Genomic DNA, 15,121 nt, shown 5'->3' on the forward strand with positions numbered 1-15,121 from the left:
GTTGAACTCATGCTAGGCAAGTTCCCTAGCTGTGACTGCTGTGCTTCCAAGCAAGCCTTTTTATTATTGTCGGTCATGGAGCTTGAACTGAGTACTGTCCCTCAGTTCTTCAGTTCAAGGCGAGCGCTCCAGCACTTGAGCCATAGCGCCACTTCCAGTTTTCTGGTGGTTTATTTGAGATAAGAGTTTCACAGCTTTTCCTGACCAGGCTGTCTTTGAACTTTGATCCTCAGATCTCAGCCTCCTGAGTACCTAGGGTTAACAGGCGTGAGCCACTAGTGCCCCGCCTTCCAAGCCTTTTTGTTTGCATTTTTGAGATAGGGTCTAAGTTAACTTTTCCAAGCCATCTTTAACTTGTGATCCTCCTACTTTATGCCCCAAGTAGCCAGGATGACAGATATTCACTACTACTGCTGGTTGGGACAAGACATTCTGATCTGAATTCATTCCCTTTACTACCTATATGATTCTTACTCCATATTTCACCTTGACTCTGAACACAAATCTTATTCTATTCATAATCTTTATATCTGCCCTCCCTGCATCTCAAGACCTACATATCTTTACTCCTACTCGACATCCATATTTTTCTCATTTCACCACTGCTCTTAAGGGTTATGTCTCAGACATGTGTAGCCACACCTGCTTTAACAATTCCATGCTGATAAAACATAGCGGGCTATCTTAGCAAAGTCTTCCTGAAACAAATGCGATTGCATCAATGTTGCGGGGTTAAAATGTTAAGCATCTGATAGCTTGCCAAAAGGGTCAAAAAGAAGCCCTATGAGTCCTTTTATTGCTAATAATGATCCTGGGAACGCCCTACTCACTGAGTTTGATGTACAGACAGGAAAGGCTGGGATCACTTGTAATCGCATTAGTGTTCATTCTCATGACTTCGATGTATGACTAAGAGGGGAAGAATATGAGTAATGCTAGCATTTCTTTCTGTGAATAGAAATAGATATTATAATGGGATTTGTCTGGTAGAGGGAATTTGTTATTTGGCCTGGTCAAACATCACAATAATTTGAGTACTGCTTGATGATGTGCCATTAGTTTTCTCTCTCTCTTTTTTTTTTTACCTTTCATTGTAAAAGTAATTTAGCAGTTAGTGGAGAAAACATGCGTCGTTTAGGCAGTGGGTCCCTGTACACTGTGTTCTTTATGCTTGGCTTTTTATTTCTTCAGAGAATTTCTATTGATCCTGAAGGATTCAGCTCAAGCATCATCTCCTTAGTGAAAATTATTCCCTGTTCATCACTTTTCCCCTCCCAGTTCATTTAGGGAAATAGACTCTCCCAAGTCTGCTCCCCTAGAGCTGTATACATAAACTCTTTAATCATTTATTAGAGGATAGTAAAATTACTTGTTCAATAATGTAACTGGGGCTTAACTGGCCTTTGGATGATTTGACAAAGACACATGATACTTGCTCAACATGTGTTAGATATAAATTATTGTCCAAGGAACAATACAGAAAACCAATAAGAGAAAGGGATTTTTTGCTTGTTCTCTTTATATGTTTATCAAATATTCTGAATAATGGTCTTTTCATACAGGAAGACAATATGCTAATTAGCTATTTTCTCCAGTTTTCCTCTGGAACTTTGTGAATATTACTTAATTCTTATGATTTGCAATGAACCCTGGGATGCACTAAGGCTTTGACAAAGAATCAGGAATTGGGGTTAAATCACCAGGATAATTCAGCCACATAAAATGCTTTGCTATCGATTCATCCTCTTCTCTCAAAGCTACATGTTGTGAGATGTAGCTCAAATGCTTCAAAGCTAACAATAAGAGGGAATGAAACTGATTCAAATGGTAACAAATTGTGCTTGTTGAAATGAATGCCTTTTAAAAAACATACTAATTTGGGACAGTGATTTTTTTCTTACCTTCTTACTCACTTATTCACTATTGAAAATAGACAAAAGTTGAATAATAAGTTGAGAAATTAAAAAATACATGTGAAAGAAAATCTTACGTCCTTGGTATACTATTAAAGAACATTGTCACCCTTCATTTTTATATACATATTCACAGATTCTGGGGATGATCGAAATGATAAATGAACTATCATAATGGTCCCCACTTAGCACTGAAATGTCATGTGATCACTCAAGGACATTAGCAATGGGACTACATAGCACTTATAACTTTAATAGTCAAAGACCGCTCTTTAGTTGGCATATGAAATTCATGGATTGCACTCTATCCTAGCCTATGATTTCTATAGACTATGACAGGCATAAAAGGGAAATGCCTTATTGGTTTTTGTGGAATTCTTTTGCTTGCTGAGAGAAGTCAGGAGTTGAAATCTATAAGAGATTCAACCCAAAAGAGGAAGCAGCCTACCAGGGGATGATAGGTTTTTCAGTTTGAGAACCTAACACTTCAGTATTTAGACTCAAGACCAAAAGAGCTTTCAAATTTTTGCCTTGTTTTTTGGTATTACTGTGAGTTTGGAGATGCAAACTCAAAAGTGTCTTTTAATCCAAGGGCAAAGAAGGAAATGATACTTCTTATAAAAGAAATTCTGAATGTGCATTCCCACAAAACCTGAACACAAACTTTTCTGGGACATCTGACTCTTCTAGTTTTGTTCATTGGCGTTTTTATGAGATGTGTTAGAGTATTTTTAATCACTTAAAGCCATACAGCATTACATGAATTATATAAAAATGTGATGGAGTAGAAGATGGTGAACCATGAAGACAATAGTAGTAAGAAAAACTTGTGTATGATTGGCAAAAAAGTGTTATGACTTAGTAAATATTTCATGTGCTTATGCTTCTATATAAGGAATATAATATGTTAGCAGTGTGAAGGGAAGCTAACAATACACATCTACAATACATCTACAAATACCTTGGTGATGCATGTTTTTATATATGATGACCATTAACACTAGGTACTAAAGTAAATCTCTGTCCAGACAGACAAGGCCTATAATACTTATTCCCTTGAATTTCATCCATGTGGTAGACCCATGTTTTCTTTTTTTTGGGGGGGGGAGGGGGTCCGGTCATGGGGCCTGAATTCTGGGCCTGGGCACTGTCCCTCAGCTCTTCAGCTCAAGGCTAGCACTCTACCACTTGAGCCACAGTGCCACTTCTGGCTTTTTTCTTTTTGCTTATGTGGTGCTGAGGAATCGAACCCAGGGCCTCATGCATGCAAGGCAAGTGCTCTACCACTGAGCCACCTTCCCAGCCCATAGAACGTGTTTTCTATGTGTACCTCTATTGTCCCTTTCCTGAATTTGAATTTGTAATTCCATTTATGGTGTCTCCTCTCCACCATGGTAGGTTGGATGCCAGGTGAAACAGATGGCTTGTCATTTGGATCATAAATGAACAGCCATAAGCAGACCTATCCATGGACTATGCACAGAACTCCATACCAGCTGGACCACCTGGACTCTGAGTTGAATGAAGTAACTGGATGCCTGTGTCAGTTTTGAAATATGGGATATGTTCTGGGTTGGGCACAAATGATGCATAGAGAGAGATATTTGATGGCTAAATGGGAATTTGTAACAGAAGGTGAGGTTTCCACCAATTAGTTATTCTGTGAATGTTTAATGCAAAAGTTATTACCAAGAAGTAGCTGTCTTTTGAGGTATGTATTTCTCAGAGTCCCTTGGCATTTAGTTGATACTTTGTGCCTACTTGTTGGCAGTTCAAGACAGTTATGAATCAAGTGTACCTTGCAATTAATGAGGTTCAGTGTGATCCATAATGTGCACTGATCAATCTAGCCATCACTTTTCCATTTTCATTTATTCCCTGTGATCTGTGGCAATCACCAATCTACTTTCAGGCTGAGGATATTTTAAAGAGAACAAGTAGTTCTATGTCAGGCTTATTTCACTTAATGTCATGTCCTCTGGTTCCATCTATTTTGTTGTAAATGACCCTAATTCATTCTTCTTTATGGCTAACACTCCATTTTGTGAATATCACATTTGGACATTCTCTTTAGCCACTTATCTGTTGATAGAACCTAGGCTGATTCCATGGTTTAGTTATGTGACTAGTGCTGAAATACATAATGTGTACAAATATCTCTTCACTATGATGATTTAATATAGTTTGGCTATATACCCAGAAGATAACTCAATCATATATATATATATATATATATATATATATATATATATATGTATATGCTAGATGTATTTTAGTGTTTTTTTGGGGGGGGAGAGGAAATACCTTGCTGTTTTGCATCATGAATACATTGATTTATGTTCATACCAATAATGTATAAGAGTTTTTTTCCTTCTTATTCTAACTAGCATTTATATCCTTTTCCTTCTTATTCTAAATAGCATTTATATCCTTTTTTCTTTCTCTCTCTCCTCCCTCCCTCTCTCCCTCTCTCCCTCCCTCCCTCTCTTCCTCCCTCTCTCCCTTCCTTCCTTCCTTCCTTCCTTCCTTCCTTCCTTCCTTCCATCTTTCCTTCTGAACTTTTTCTTTTCTTTTGCTTTTTTGCTCTTAATGAGCAAAAAAATGTGAGTGGACAACTTTTTCTTGTTCCTTTTAATTTTTTTGGTTGTTCCTCTTCTGAGGAACAAAGCAGGCTAATTAGCATATCTACCACTTCAAATATTTTCATTTTTTGTGATGAGAACAATAATAGAGTACAAAGAACAATATTCCACTGACTTCATTCATTCACTAGGATCCCTTTTCACAGCCTTTCCTTTGCAAGTTTGAATGAACTAGGGTCATCTTACTATAAATTAGAAGATTCATTATAATAAAATGCACAGTTATTTCCAAAGCAAGTTTTCTCCTTATCCTGAATCTCAGACAATGTAGAGTTTCCCATTTTGGGGGGAGGAAACTATGCAACTTGCCAGAATCACAGGAGTTACTTTTTAATTAATACAGTACCATCATGAATATGACATTATACCTAGACAGTAATTATGCTAATTATCCCTAATTGTGATATTATCTGCCTATCAACAGCCAACTAATCTAACCTTTAAAACTGATAGCAATTGTTTTTTATATTTGCCAGTCAGGGTAACAATAACCTTGGAAAAAATGGAGGTTTCTTCTATGAATTCAGTTTAAAAAATCAATGTTTTTTCAAATTTTCATTACTTGTGCAGTACATACTTACTGAAGAAAATGAGCTTAACAAGAAAGAACAAAAGGATAGTTTTGAACTGTGTTTCTACTAGCCAAAGACATCTACTTCGTATTTTGGTATATTTTTTGTTTCTTAAATCATCTTCAACAGATTTTTGTTATTTTTAATTGAATACTCAGCATCTATGGCTGGAGAATGTCCACCTTGTGAGGCAGATCCTGACTCCTAGCAGAAGATCAGATACACCTTTTTCCTGGTCTTGGAACTAGGCGCAATGGCATGAGCTTACGTTATATCAGTCTAATGCAGCTTTGGACTGAAAATTCATGAGGCAAAGTACCAGAAATACTGCAGTGATGCTTCATGTACCACCAAAATCTCATCTTCCAGAGGAAGAAGCCACAGCACTGGCAGCAGTGGCTCATGGCGCCGAGTTTGGGTGATTAAAGAATTCTGCACAGTTATGTCGAAAAATGAACTTTACAATTTAGGCCAGGAGATGGTGGTGGTGGTGGTAGGGAGTGTAGTTGTAGAAATGGGAGGGAAGGGATGATAGGGGAAAAACAAAGGAGGAGGCAACAATGTTTGATAAGAAATGTACTCATTACCTTGCTCATGTAATTGTAACCCCTCTGTACAGTATTTTCACAATAAAAAAACTTATTTTTAAAAAAAGTGCTGAGAATTTGATAGCCTTCTGTACTTGACTGATTATTAGAGCTGCTTGCCTCGATTTTCCTGTGAAAGTCTGCTTTGATTCACCTTCGTTTGCTTTAAATAAACATTATCATATGAAACTAAAAAAAAAAAAAGAATTCTGCAGGGGCTGGGAAGTTGGCTCAGTGGTAGAGTGCTTGCCTTGCATGCACAAGGCTCTGGGTTCAATTCCTGAGCACCACATAAGCAGAAAAAGTCGGAAGTGGCGCTGTGGCTCAAGTGGTAGAGCACTAGCCTTGAGCTGAAGAGCTGAGGGACAGTGCCCAGGCCCAGAGTTCAGGCCCCACAACTGACCAAAAAAAAAAAAAAAAAAAGAATTCTGCAAAGAATGGTGATTGTGCCCAGCAATTGGGATGATGGCGTTGAAGCTACCTTAAGGATACTAAAGAAGGATTTGAATATTGCTGGTGACCACATGGCCCCAGGTCTGTACTTCTAGTTCTTAAAGGGACTTTGGGAGTTACCTAAATGTTTAATAAAATTCATTTTTGCTAAGATCATTTGAGTTAGTTTCTATGGCTCATAAATAAGAACACTGATTCAGTGGAATCTCTTTTAGTATATGGTGGAATTCTATCACAACCTGCTTCTGAGGTCAGGGGTAAATTCACCTATAAACTAGAAATTTTCTGAAGATTTATTTGTGTGTGTGTGTGTGTGTGTGTGTGTGTGTGTGTGTGTGTGTGTGTGTGTGTGTGTGTGTATGTGTGTGTGTGTACGTGTGTGTGTGTGTGTGCAGACATAAAGTCCTGAGGATGTAGCATGCTTGGAAGATACAGAATGGTAAACTGCAAAGTACAGAAAAGTCAAGCAGAATATATAGATGGATCCTAGTGAAAGCCCAAGAGAGAAGAGAAGAATAAAGCAATGCCATGAGAAGTTCCCCATTATGAATGCCCACCGAGGCCACTGTATTTTGAATTTTTGGCTGAGTGAAATGGGAAGGCAATACAGGATTTGGAGTACAAAGAGATGATGTGATGTGATGTTTTAAAGAAAATCCTTCTGGTTACTTCATTGTGAATCACCGGTAGGGAAGGCTTGAGGTAAAAGCTATTCTAATAATCCAGACAGGACGTGATTACAATTTAGACTAGGTTTATAATAATGGGAAGTATAAAGCAGAGGCGCACTAAATATAGGAGCTTAAATGCTTTCCTGATGCTCTGGATATGTGATGGACAAATCTTTTTTTTTTTTTAAGTTTTGGCCAACCGTAAGGCTTAAACTCAAATCCTGGGCTATTGGTTAGTTTCTTTTGCTCAAGTCTAGTGCTCTACCACTTGAGCCACAGCTCCACTTCTGGATCTTTTTTCTTTTTTTTTTCCAGTCGTGGGGCCTGAACTCTGGGTCTGGGCACTGTCCTTCAGCTCTTCAGCTCAAGGTGAGCTCTCTACCACTTGACCCACAGTGCCACTTCTGGCTTTCTGCTTATGTGGTCCTGAGGAATCGAACCCAGGGCCTCATGCATGCAAGGCAAGTAATATACCACTGAGCCACCTTCCCAGCCCCAGTTCTGGCTCTTTTGGTAACTGACTGGAGATAAGAGTTCCATAGGCTTTCCTGTTCAGGCTGACTTTGAACCAGGATCCTCAGTTTTTAGCCTCCTGAGTTGCTAGTATTACAAGTATGAGCCACTGGCAGCTGGCTCTTTCTCCTTTTGCAATGAGTTGGTCAGTAGAACTTGTTTCTCTGCTGGAAAGGAAAGATGTCCTTAGAGCTGTTAGGATTGGATAGGCAGTGTGAGTCATTGAGGCCACTTGGTATAGCAATATTCCTGGTCACTAGTTCTCTTATCATCCAAAGAAGGCTTCAAGACAATCAATGGATCTTCCAAGTAGATTCCAAGAGACTGTTTTAATGCTTTCCTTTCCTCATCTATTTTCCTCTGAAGTTTAGCATTCTTATTCTTCAACCTGAAAACTGCCCACCTGCCTGTTACTAAAGAAATGATTTTAGTTTCACATGCTCAAAGCCATGGTTTCTATTGGTTGGCCTTTGCTAAGCTATCGCCTGTACAAGTTCTCCATCTCAGGGACCAGGGTCAGAGAGCAAAAGCTCAAAAGAGTCATAGATAGCCTCTGAGATTCCTTGAGAACTCTGAAAACATCCCAGAACTATGTGATAGGAGGCTGCAAGGCTACTTACAACCGCTCAAAAAGTTTTGTCTAGGGGCAGGTAATACAGGCAAAAAAGGCCTTTCTCTCATGCACAAAAATAATAATGATGATGTTTCAAGCCCTTTCTGTTTGGCTCTAAGGATAGAGTCATCTATTAGCTCATTTAACTCTCACATTAGCATTATGAAAAAAATTCATTATTTTTCCACTTTTACTGATATTTAAGAGGGGCTCAGAGCAGAGAATCCCTTTTAAGTCCCAGAAAGCTCTTAGTAGACTTGGACTCAAATTCTAGTCTGTCACTGGGGGTAGCCATAAGGCATAGTTTTAAAATGCTAGGCTCAGCCAGATGCCAGTGACTCATGCTTGTAATCCTAGCTACTCAGGATGCTAGGATCTGAGGATCTGAGGATCAAAGCCAGCCAGGGCAGAAAAGTCTGTGTGACTCTTATTTTCAACTAATCACTCAAAACCCAGAAGCGATGGAAGTGGTAGAGCACTAGCCTTGAGTAGAAGAGCTCAAGGACAGCACTCAGGCCCTGAGTACAAGCCCCACACCACTAAAAAACAAAAATAAAAATAAAATGAAGTAAAATGCTCTTTACTCAGCTTTGTGCATTTTCTTTTTGGGTTATTCCAACTCATCTGCTGTTTATACAGAATGTTTTTTCTTTGGTTACTTGTCTCAATAATAAACACTTTTACCAAAACATTGAAACTTAGGAAAACTAGGATTTTTACATGGAAAAGTAAGGGAGAAAAGTGTGGCTGGATGGATGGTTGAGTGTCTAGAAATGAGAGTATGTCACATAATATATGTTTTGGTAATTAATAAGAAAAATTTAGGACCTTTTATTTTGCATATTATTTTTAATGCACTTAAAGAAACACATAGAAATTAAATCTGCTGCATATAGCCACAAAGGACATGGGCTTAATAACATAGCCAGCATAATACCACAAGTTGAAAATGCTTCATTCAGTAGCTGCAAATTATATATCTATACCTATATATATTACTTTCTTATATAAACAGATTTGTTTTACTAATATATTAAATCACACAATTAATGACCTTATATGATCCTGTTGATACTATTCGCCATTCTTGCTTGGCCTGAGGAGCGTGTGTTCCAATCTCATTACTCTGCATGGCCGGTGTCATGTTTGATTTCCTTAACTTTTGGCACACTATCAAAGACAAAAAACCCTCCTGTGGTTATTGTTAGATGTTAAATTGCTGTAACTCTCCTTTGTACTGGATGGAATAACATATCAGACACTAATCACAGGTTTTTCTGAGGAAATTATGCCTTAACCAGAATCAAATTCCAATTTGGAGCTGGTAACATTACTTGTTTGCTTTTATTTTTATGTCTGTTTCTTATGTATCAAACTAAACTCTTGGTATTGTGTGTGTGTGTTTGTGTGTGTGTTAAAATTGGAGTTACTATGAAGGTGGTCAGATTTCTGTTTTGATAATGGAAGAGAATATGCAAGTGGCTACTAGGTCAGAAATGTCACCATCATGAAGTTGGTAAGTGGAATAATGCAAGAGTATGCTGTACTGATAAAAAGAACATTTTAGGTTGCATTCTGCAGTGACTTTGCTTTAAGTTGAACAATAATGAAAATGTTCATTTTTATTTACTTTTCCCCCCTTTAAAAAAAAAAGAATACTTAAAACAATACAAACATTTTTGGTTGTTGTCAGATTTTTCTCATAGTATTTTTAGATGTTTCTCATGTTGATATAAATCTAAAAAAATCTTAGGATGTTTTAACCATATGTTCAGGACTCCATGTCTGTATTTACCTGTGAATGAAGGAAAATATTCACATTGAATATTAACATCAGAGGGTAAAGTGAATTTCGGAGGCAAATTCTAAACCCTAGTGAGCATGAAAACACCCACATGTTTATTTCAATTAAATCTACTGAAGCTGATTTCCTGGAGCATATTTTGTAAATGTCAGCATCAAAATTCAAAGAAAAGGATTAAACTCTTCTTTCAGTTGTTTTCTTATGATTGCTTAACAATTTTTGGAATTTCTTTGTTTTCTTTATTTTTTAAATTTGTTTTTATCGTAAAAATGCTGTACAGAACGGTTACAATTACATGAGTTAAGGTAATGAGTACATTTGCTATGGAGCATTGTTACTCCTTCCTTTGTTTTTCCCCTACCATCCCTTCCCTCCCCACTTCCCCAACTCCTCCCTGTTTAATATTTTTAAACTTAAATAAAAACTGTGAGACTCTTATCTACCCCCCCCTCCAAAAAAACAACAAATGCTGGAAGTGGAGCTGTGGCTCATGTGGTAGAGAACTAGCCTTTTAGCAAAAAAGCTCAGGGTCGGAGCCAAGGCTCCAGTTCAGACTGGTGCACACACACACCCACCCACACACACCCACCCACCCACCCACCCACCCACACACACACACACACACACACACACACACACAATTCCTGCCTTGTAATTCTTGCTTTAAAAGCTATGATTAATGGTGTGAATGACGTCTGTTTTCCTAAAACACATGAGAGGTATATTTGCAATACTAGAGGGGCTATTGCTCCATAAGCAGTGTAGTGGCAGACAAATGTACTAAAAAACCACCCAAACAACAAACAAACAAAATAACTGATATTAGGGAATCTTTTTTTCCTCAGAGATGACTTAGCACATTCAATTGAATTCTCCTAATAAAAGTGAAGGCCAGGAGTTAGGTATTTCTATGTAGTTTGGTGGTGGATGACTACAAATTTGAAGCCCAAATTTCACATTGATATCTAAAGCAGAATATAGTCCCATCTATTTTACATATTAATTATACAAATCCCATATTATTCATACATTTAAAGAAAAGTATACTTGCTTTTACATATGAGCTTTTTTCCTTGATAGTTTTACATTTGCTAAGCATTTTAATGTTTTAGAAATGAACACTTAAATCATTATATTCAAACAATTAGATATTAAATAATCATACATTTGACTGCCTAGAGCATGCAGACAAGCTTTAGAGATTTTGTGGAGTTGTTTGAGGCAACCCTATGATAACCACTTACTATTTCAGAATGAATTTTGAATAATGCTTTAAAGTTGTTACATTCATTATGTGACTGTATATATACATTCATATGTGAATCTATTTGTCTTATTTAATGTTATTCAAAGAAATTCTGATCAAACATGGTCATATGAAGTTGTTCAAATAGCAAACACTTTGTAACAATTTGATATTTCTGATTTTGGTTCCAAAATAAGGAGGATTTGCAGATTAAAGCCATGGCAGCAATAGACCATGATTTGCTTTTTATCTTGCCCTTCAAAAAGTTACTTGGTTCTCATGTGAATGGAGACCTAAGACTTAATTGATGTGTGAGATGTAATTATTTTAGGCAGTTTTAAAACCTAACCAAGTATTTCAAAGAAGAAATTTGTACTAGGCATCCACATTCTCAGGGAGTTTTTTGGTTTCTTGAGTAGGATGGACAGAATTCCTAATTTAAGGGAAGATACCATAAGGAATAAAGTCTGGAAGATAAATTCTACATGTACAGATATTCCTTGTTTTGTTATAGATCTCAGGAAAATATTTGCATGCATGTGTGTGCGTAATTTCTTCTTGTAAGAAACTGAGTGTTTTTTTAGATCACTGCCTCATTTCTTTCCATAATAATTAGATAATTTTGAATTATCTAAACAGAGAAAAGAAGAGGACTTTGTGTATAAGTGTGTGATCTATGAATACTCCTGCTCACATGGTGTTAGCTCACACATATTTAAACTATGCAACAGCTTCCTCCCCCTCCAACAGTTGACTTGCCTTCCTATGTCTTGTCTGACTTATTTATGTATAAATTATTATTTGTCAACTACATTTTGTTTTATAACCCTTATAACTTTTTCCCCTAAGAATTTGCACTTGAAATATATTCTGATCATTTCTCCTGGTCCTTGCTCATTTTCTAGTTAAGAGAGAAGGGGAGGATGCAATATAGTTGGTACAGTTAATGTCTACAACTTTTGCCTTCAACTATAGGGGAGAGAAGCTGCTCTTGGAAATGGGAGGTGCTCTTGTCTAATTTCATACCATGAATCACTGGAGTTCTTGCCTGAAACAAAAGCAGCAAGTTACAGAGGCAAATGTGACTCTTCCTTTCTGCATTAGAAGGCATGGTTAGTGTCTTACATTTTCAAATGTAAATTTAAAAAAATCTATGAAAAATAAAATGATAATGATACTAGCTTCATGTTTAAAATATGTAATAGTCAAAATGGAATAATTACTTTTTGGTCACTCATAGGAAAAAATTAATCAGGTTGATGACATGGATTCCTACTTAATGGTTTGTCTAGATTTCCTTTTCAGTTAAATATCTTGTATGAAATCTTGAAACCTCTGAAGGTCTTTATTCTATGAGTTCTCTTGCATAATGGTTTTCATTACTTGCTCCTTTTGGAGGTTAGTTTTCTCTTTTGTGGGAAAATGAATCATTTCACTTTTTATTTTAGAGCAGTAAAAGAGAATTTTTTTTATGGACTGTCTTGTTTCCTTCCAACCAGAGTATTATGTTAACTAGTTTTATTCTTTTGGGAAAAAATGTCATTTTTAGTGTCACAAAAATATTGCAATTTTTAAATGACAGAAATTGAACATATTACAAATATTTTTCATATATATTTTTGTTGCATACAACAATCGAATTTTTTTAAGAATAAATTTAAAACTTGTATCATTTTGGGGGTGGTGGGGGCTAGCAGTGTTTTTGTTATATTTCTATATTACTTTTGTCCAGTCTAAGCCTAACTGCCTAAATATTGCTCCTTTCTAAAGAGTATCTAGGACAGGATGAAAACAGGTAAAAATGGATTTAAGAATATTCATCCACAGAGGTATGGGGGGAGCTTATGAAACTTGAAGTGGTGGAGGCAGATTTGGAATTCCTGCGGGAACAGCCATTGAAGCCTGGGTCTCCTGGGATTGCTCTCTTCTTCCGGCTGGATTTGATGTTTTCTCCATCACTGGGGTCAAACACCACTGTCATGGACTCCATCCGGGTCACGGTGTACAGGCTGCTTTGCCGAGTTGGATGAAACCTGGTGGTCTTGAGTTCCAGCTCATCATAGCTGGACACTTGGATGAAAGGACACCAGCGAAGTGCTCTTTTAAACCCAGCTCTGAATCTGAGAAGCAGACCACAAGTAGAAAAAAGAAAAACCATCTTGCAAATGGAAATTTCCCTTAGCAACCACAGAAAATCTTACTTAATGCCATTACACCATTTTGTAAAATTTGATTTTCTACTCACACTTAGAATCGATGCCACCTGTGCCAGTTCTCTAAATTTTGGTTGAAAATGAATCTTAATTTCCCATTGGAGAGAAATGTGTCATCAATTAACAAAAGCATAGCATAAGGTTATCAGTATGACCGCTTTTTGCAATGCTTTTGTACATTTACAGGGGCATAATTGCATTAAACTGCCCAGTGAAGGCACTTAAAATGGCATATGGTATTTCAAAATAGCTTCTCCAGAAATAATGACACATGTATAAATTAATGACACATGTATAAATTAAAGTCTCATTTGATTGCAGAATTAATGGTTAACTTAAATGGTGTTTAATCATATATGTGAGCATAAAATCCTTATCCTTATAAATCATTGATTGAAGCTGATTATATACATGTGCATTGCTTGTGCAATGCCTTAAATTGAGGTATGGCCTATGCAATTGGTGAAAAAGAATAGGAGGTAATTCGGTATTTAACAAATTAAAGTCACAGTATGGAAGAGCCCTAATTGGATAGACACTTTATGATTTAGATTATGCAATTACTTACATTTCTATTGGTGCTCAAAACATACTAGTTTAATTAAGGGAATTATCAACTTTAATGTAATTTAACTCTCCCCCTCCATGTGGTGAATGTACAAAGAAGATAGGCAAACCACATTTTACCTTCATTCTGTCTTTAAATTTGACTATAAGTGTATCTACCTTTAAAAATCTATACAAACATCTTTTCCTTGTCTGCTCCACAGAGATCCTGGCAGTAGCTCTGTTGGTCATGCCTGCACAGGACCAAACGGGAAACTGTGGTTCTCTTTCTCCGTGCTGTTCTACCACCTGTATAGCAGTCTGATTTGAAGTCTAATGTGTAAGATGCCTTTTCTAACATAGTACACTCACACAAACCACCATCTCCTTCTTACCCAAATGACCTCTACATTTCTATGAAGAAACTTCATTTCCCTGGGAATCTGAGCAGATTTTCCTGTCAACACCTCTAGTGAGGATGGCATTTCTTTATCTTTGGCAGGTAAAATTCTGAAGAGTTTGGTGGGAGAGGTTGGTCTGTATAAAAAGGACCCTCAGAGTCTCTAAGAATACTGCATTGAGCATTAAGCTTTAAGGTAGAACATTTTGTGAAGGAGGAGGAGGTGTTAAAAAACCCCAATCTTTCCATTCCTCTTGGTGATTTTTTTCTCATCCCCTTGTATTTCTAGTTTCTAAATTAGCACCAAGAAACTAGAACAACATGTGCTCCCAATGAAGTCTGGGGATGACAACTAGCTTGTATTTGGTACCTTTGTTTTACCTCTTATTCAGACAGCAGTAGATGATCGGATTGTACATGGTGGAACTCATTGCCAGCCAAAAACTAGCCAGGTAGACTTGCTGGATATACTTCCACCTATTTAACTGCTGATAGACTGCAGTAATAATGAAGTAAATATGATAGGGCAGCCAGCAGATAGCAAATGTCACCACCACAATGATCATCATCTTTACAACCTACAAAGAAAGAAAGAAACCACTTATGCCAAGTTATCAAACAATTACAGATCATGATTTCATTGCCTTACTGATAATCCCATTTTTCTTTTTATCAGTGTAGGTAAGTGTATAAAATACACAGTATGCCTGAGGAAGAGTTAATATTAAAAATAGTAAAGGTTAATATATTAACATGTTATATATTACAAAATTGCCTCTTGTTAAACTAAGATAAAGCTTCAAAAATGTATGGTGTTGTAACTATTCTATTTCAACCTATCCAGGTGAGTGAATGACACTACTCAAACACAAATTCTTTTGTTTTAAGTGCTCTAAAGAAATTGTTTGCAAGGGTCCAGAAAGGTCTGATTGAAGAGAGAATGAGGAG

The 15,121-nt window shown here is 36.9% G+C and overlaps 1 protein-coding gene across 1 annotated transcript in view; it reads right to left on the reverse strand.

Moving 5' to 3' along the window:
• Positions 1-10,374: 10,374 nt before the first annotated feature.
• The window catches only part of Tacr3 (tachykinin receptor 3), a 50,813-nt gene continuing 46,066 nt past the window's right edge, over positions 10,375-15,121 (reverse strand). The window contains exons 4-5 of the mRNA XM_070022380.1: positions 14,555-14,751; positions 10,375-13,134 (exon numbers count right to left, since the gene is read on the reverse strand). Coding sequence (XP_069878481.1) covers positions 12,822-13,134; positions 14,555-14,751 — 510 coding nt within the window. The 3' untranslated portion in view covers positions 10,375-12,821. The remainder of the gene's footprint in view (positions 13,135-14,554; positions 14,752-15,121) is intronic.

This window comes from Dipodomys merriami, unplaced genomic scaffold (assembly GCF_024711535.1).
Source record: "Dipodomys merriami isolate MVZ:Mamm:240054 unplaced genomic scaffold, mDipMer1.0.p SCAF_15, whole genome shotgun sequence".
Lineage (NCBI taxonomy): Eukaryota > Metazoa > Chordata > Mammalia > Rodentia > Heteromyidae > Dipodomys > Dipodomys merriami.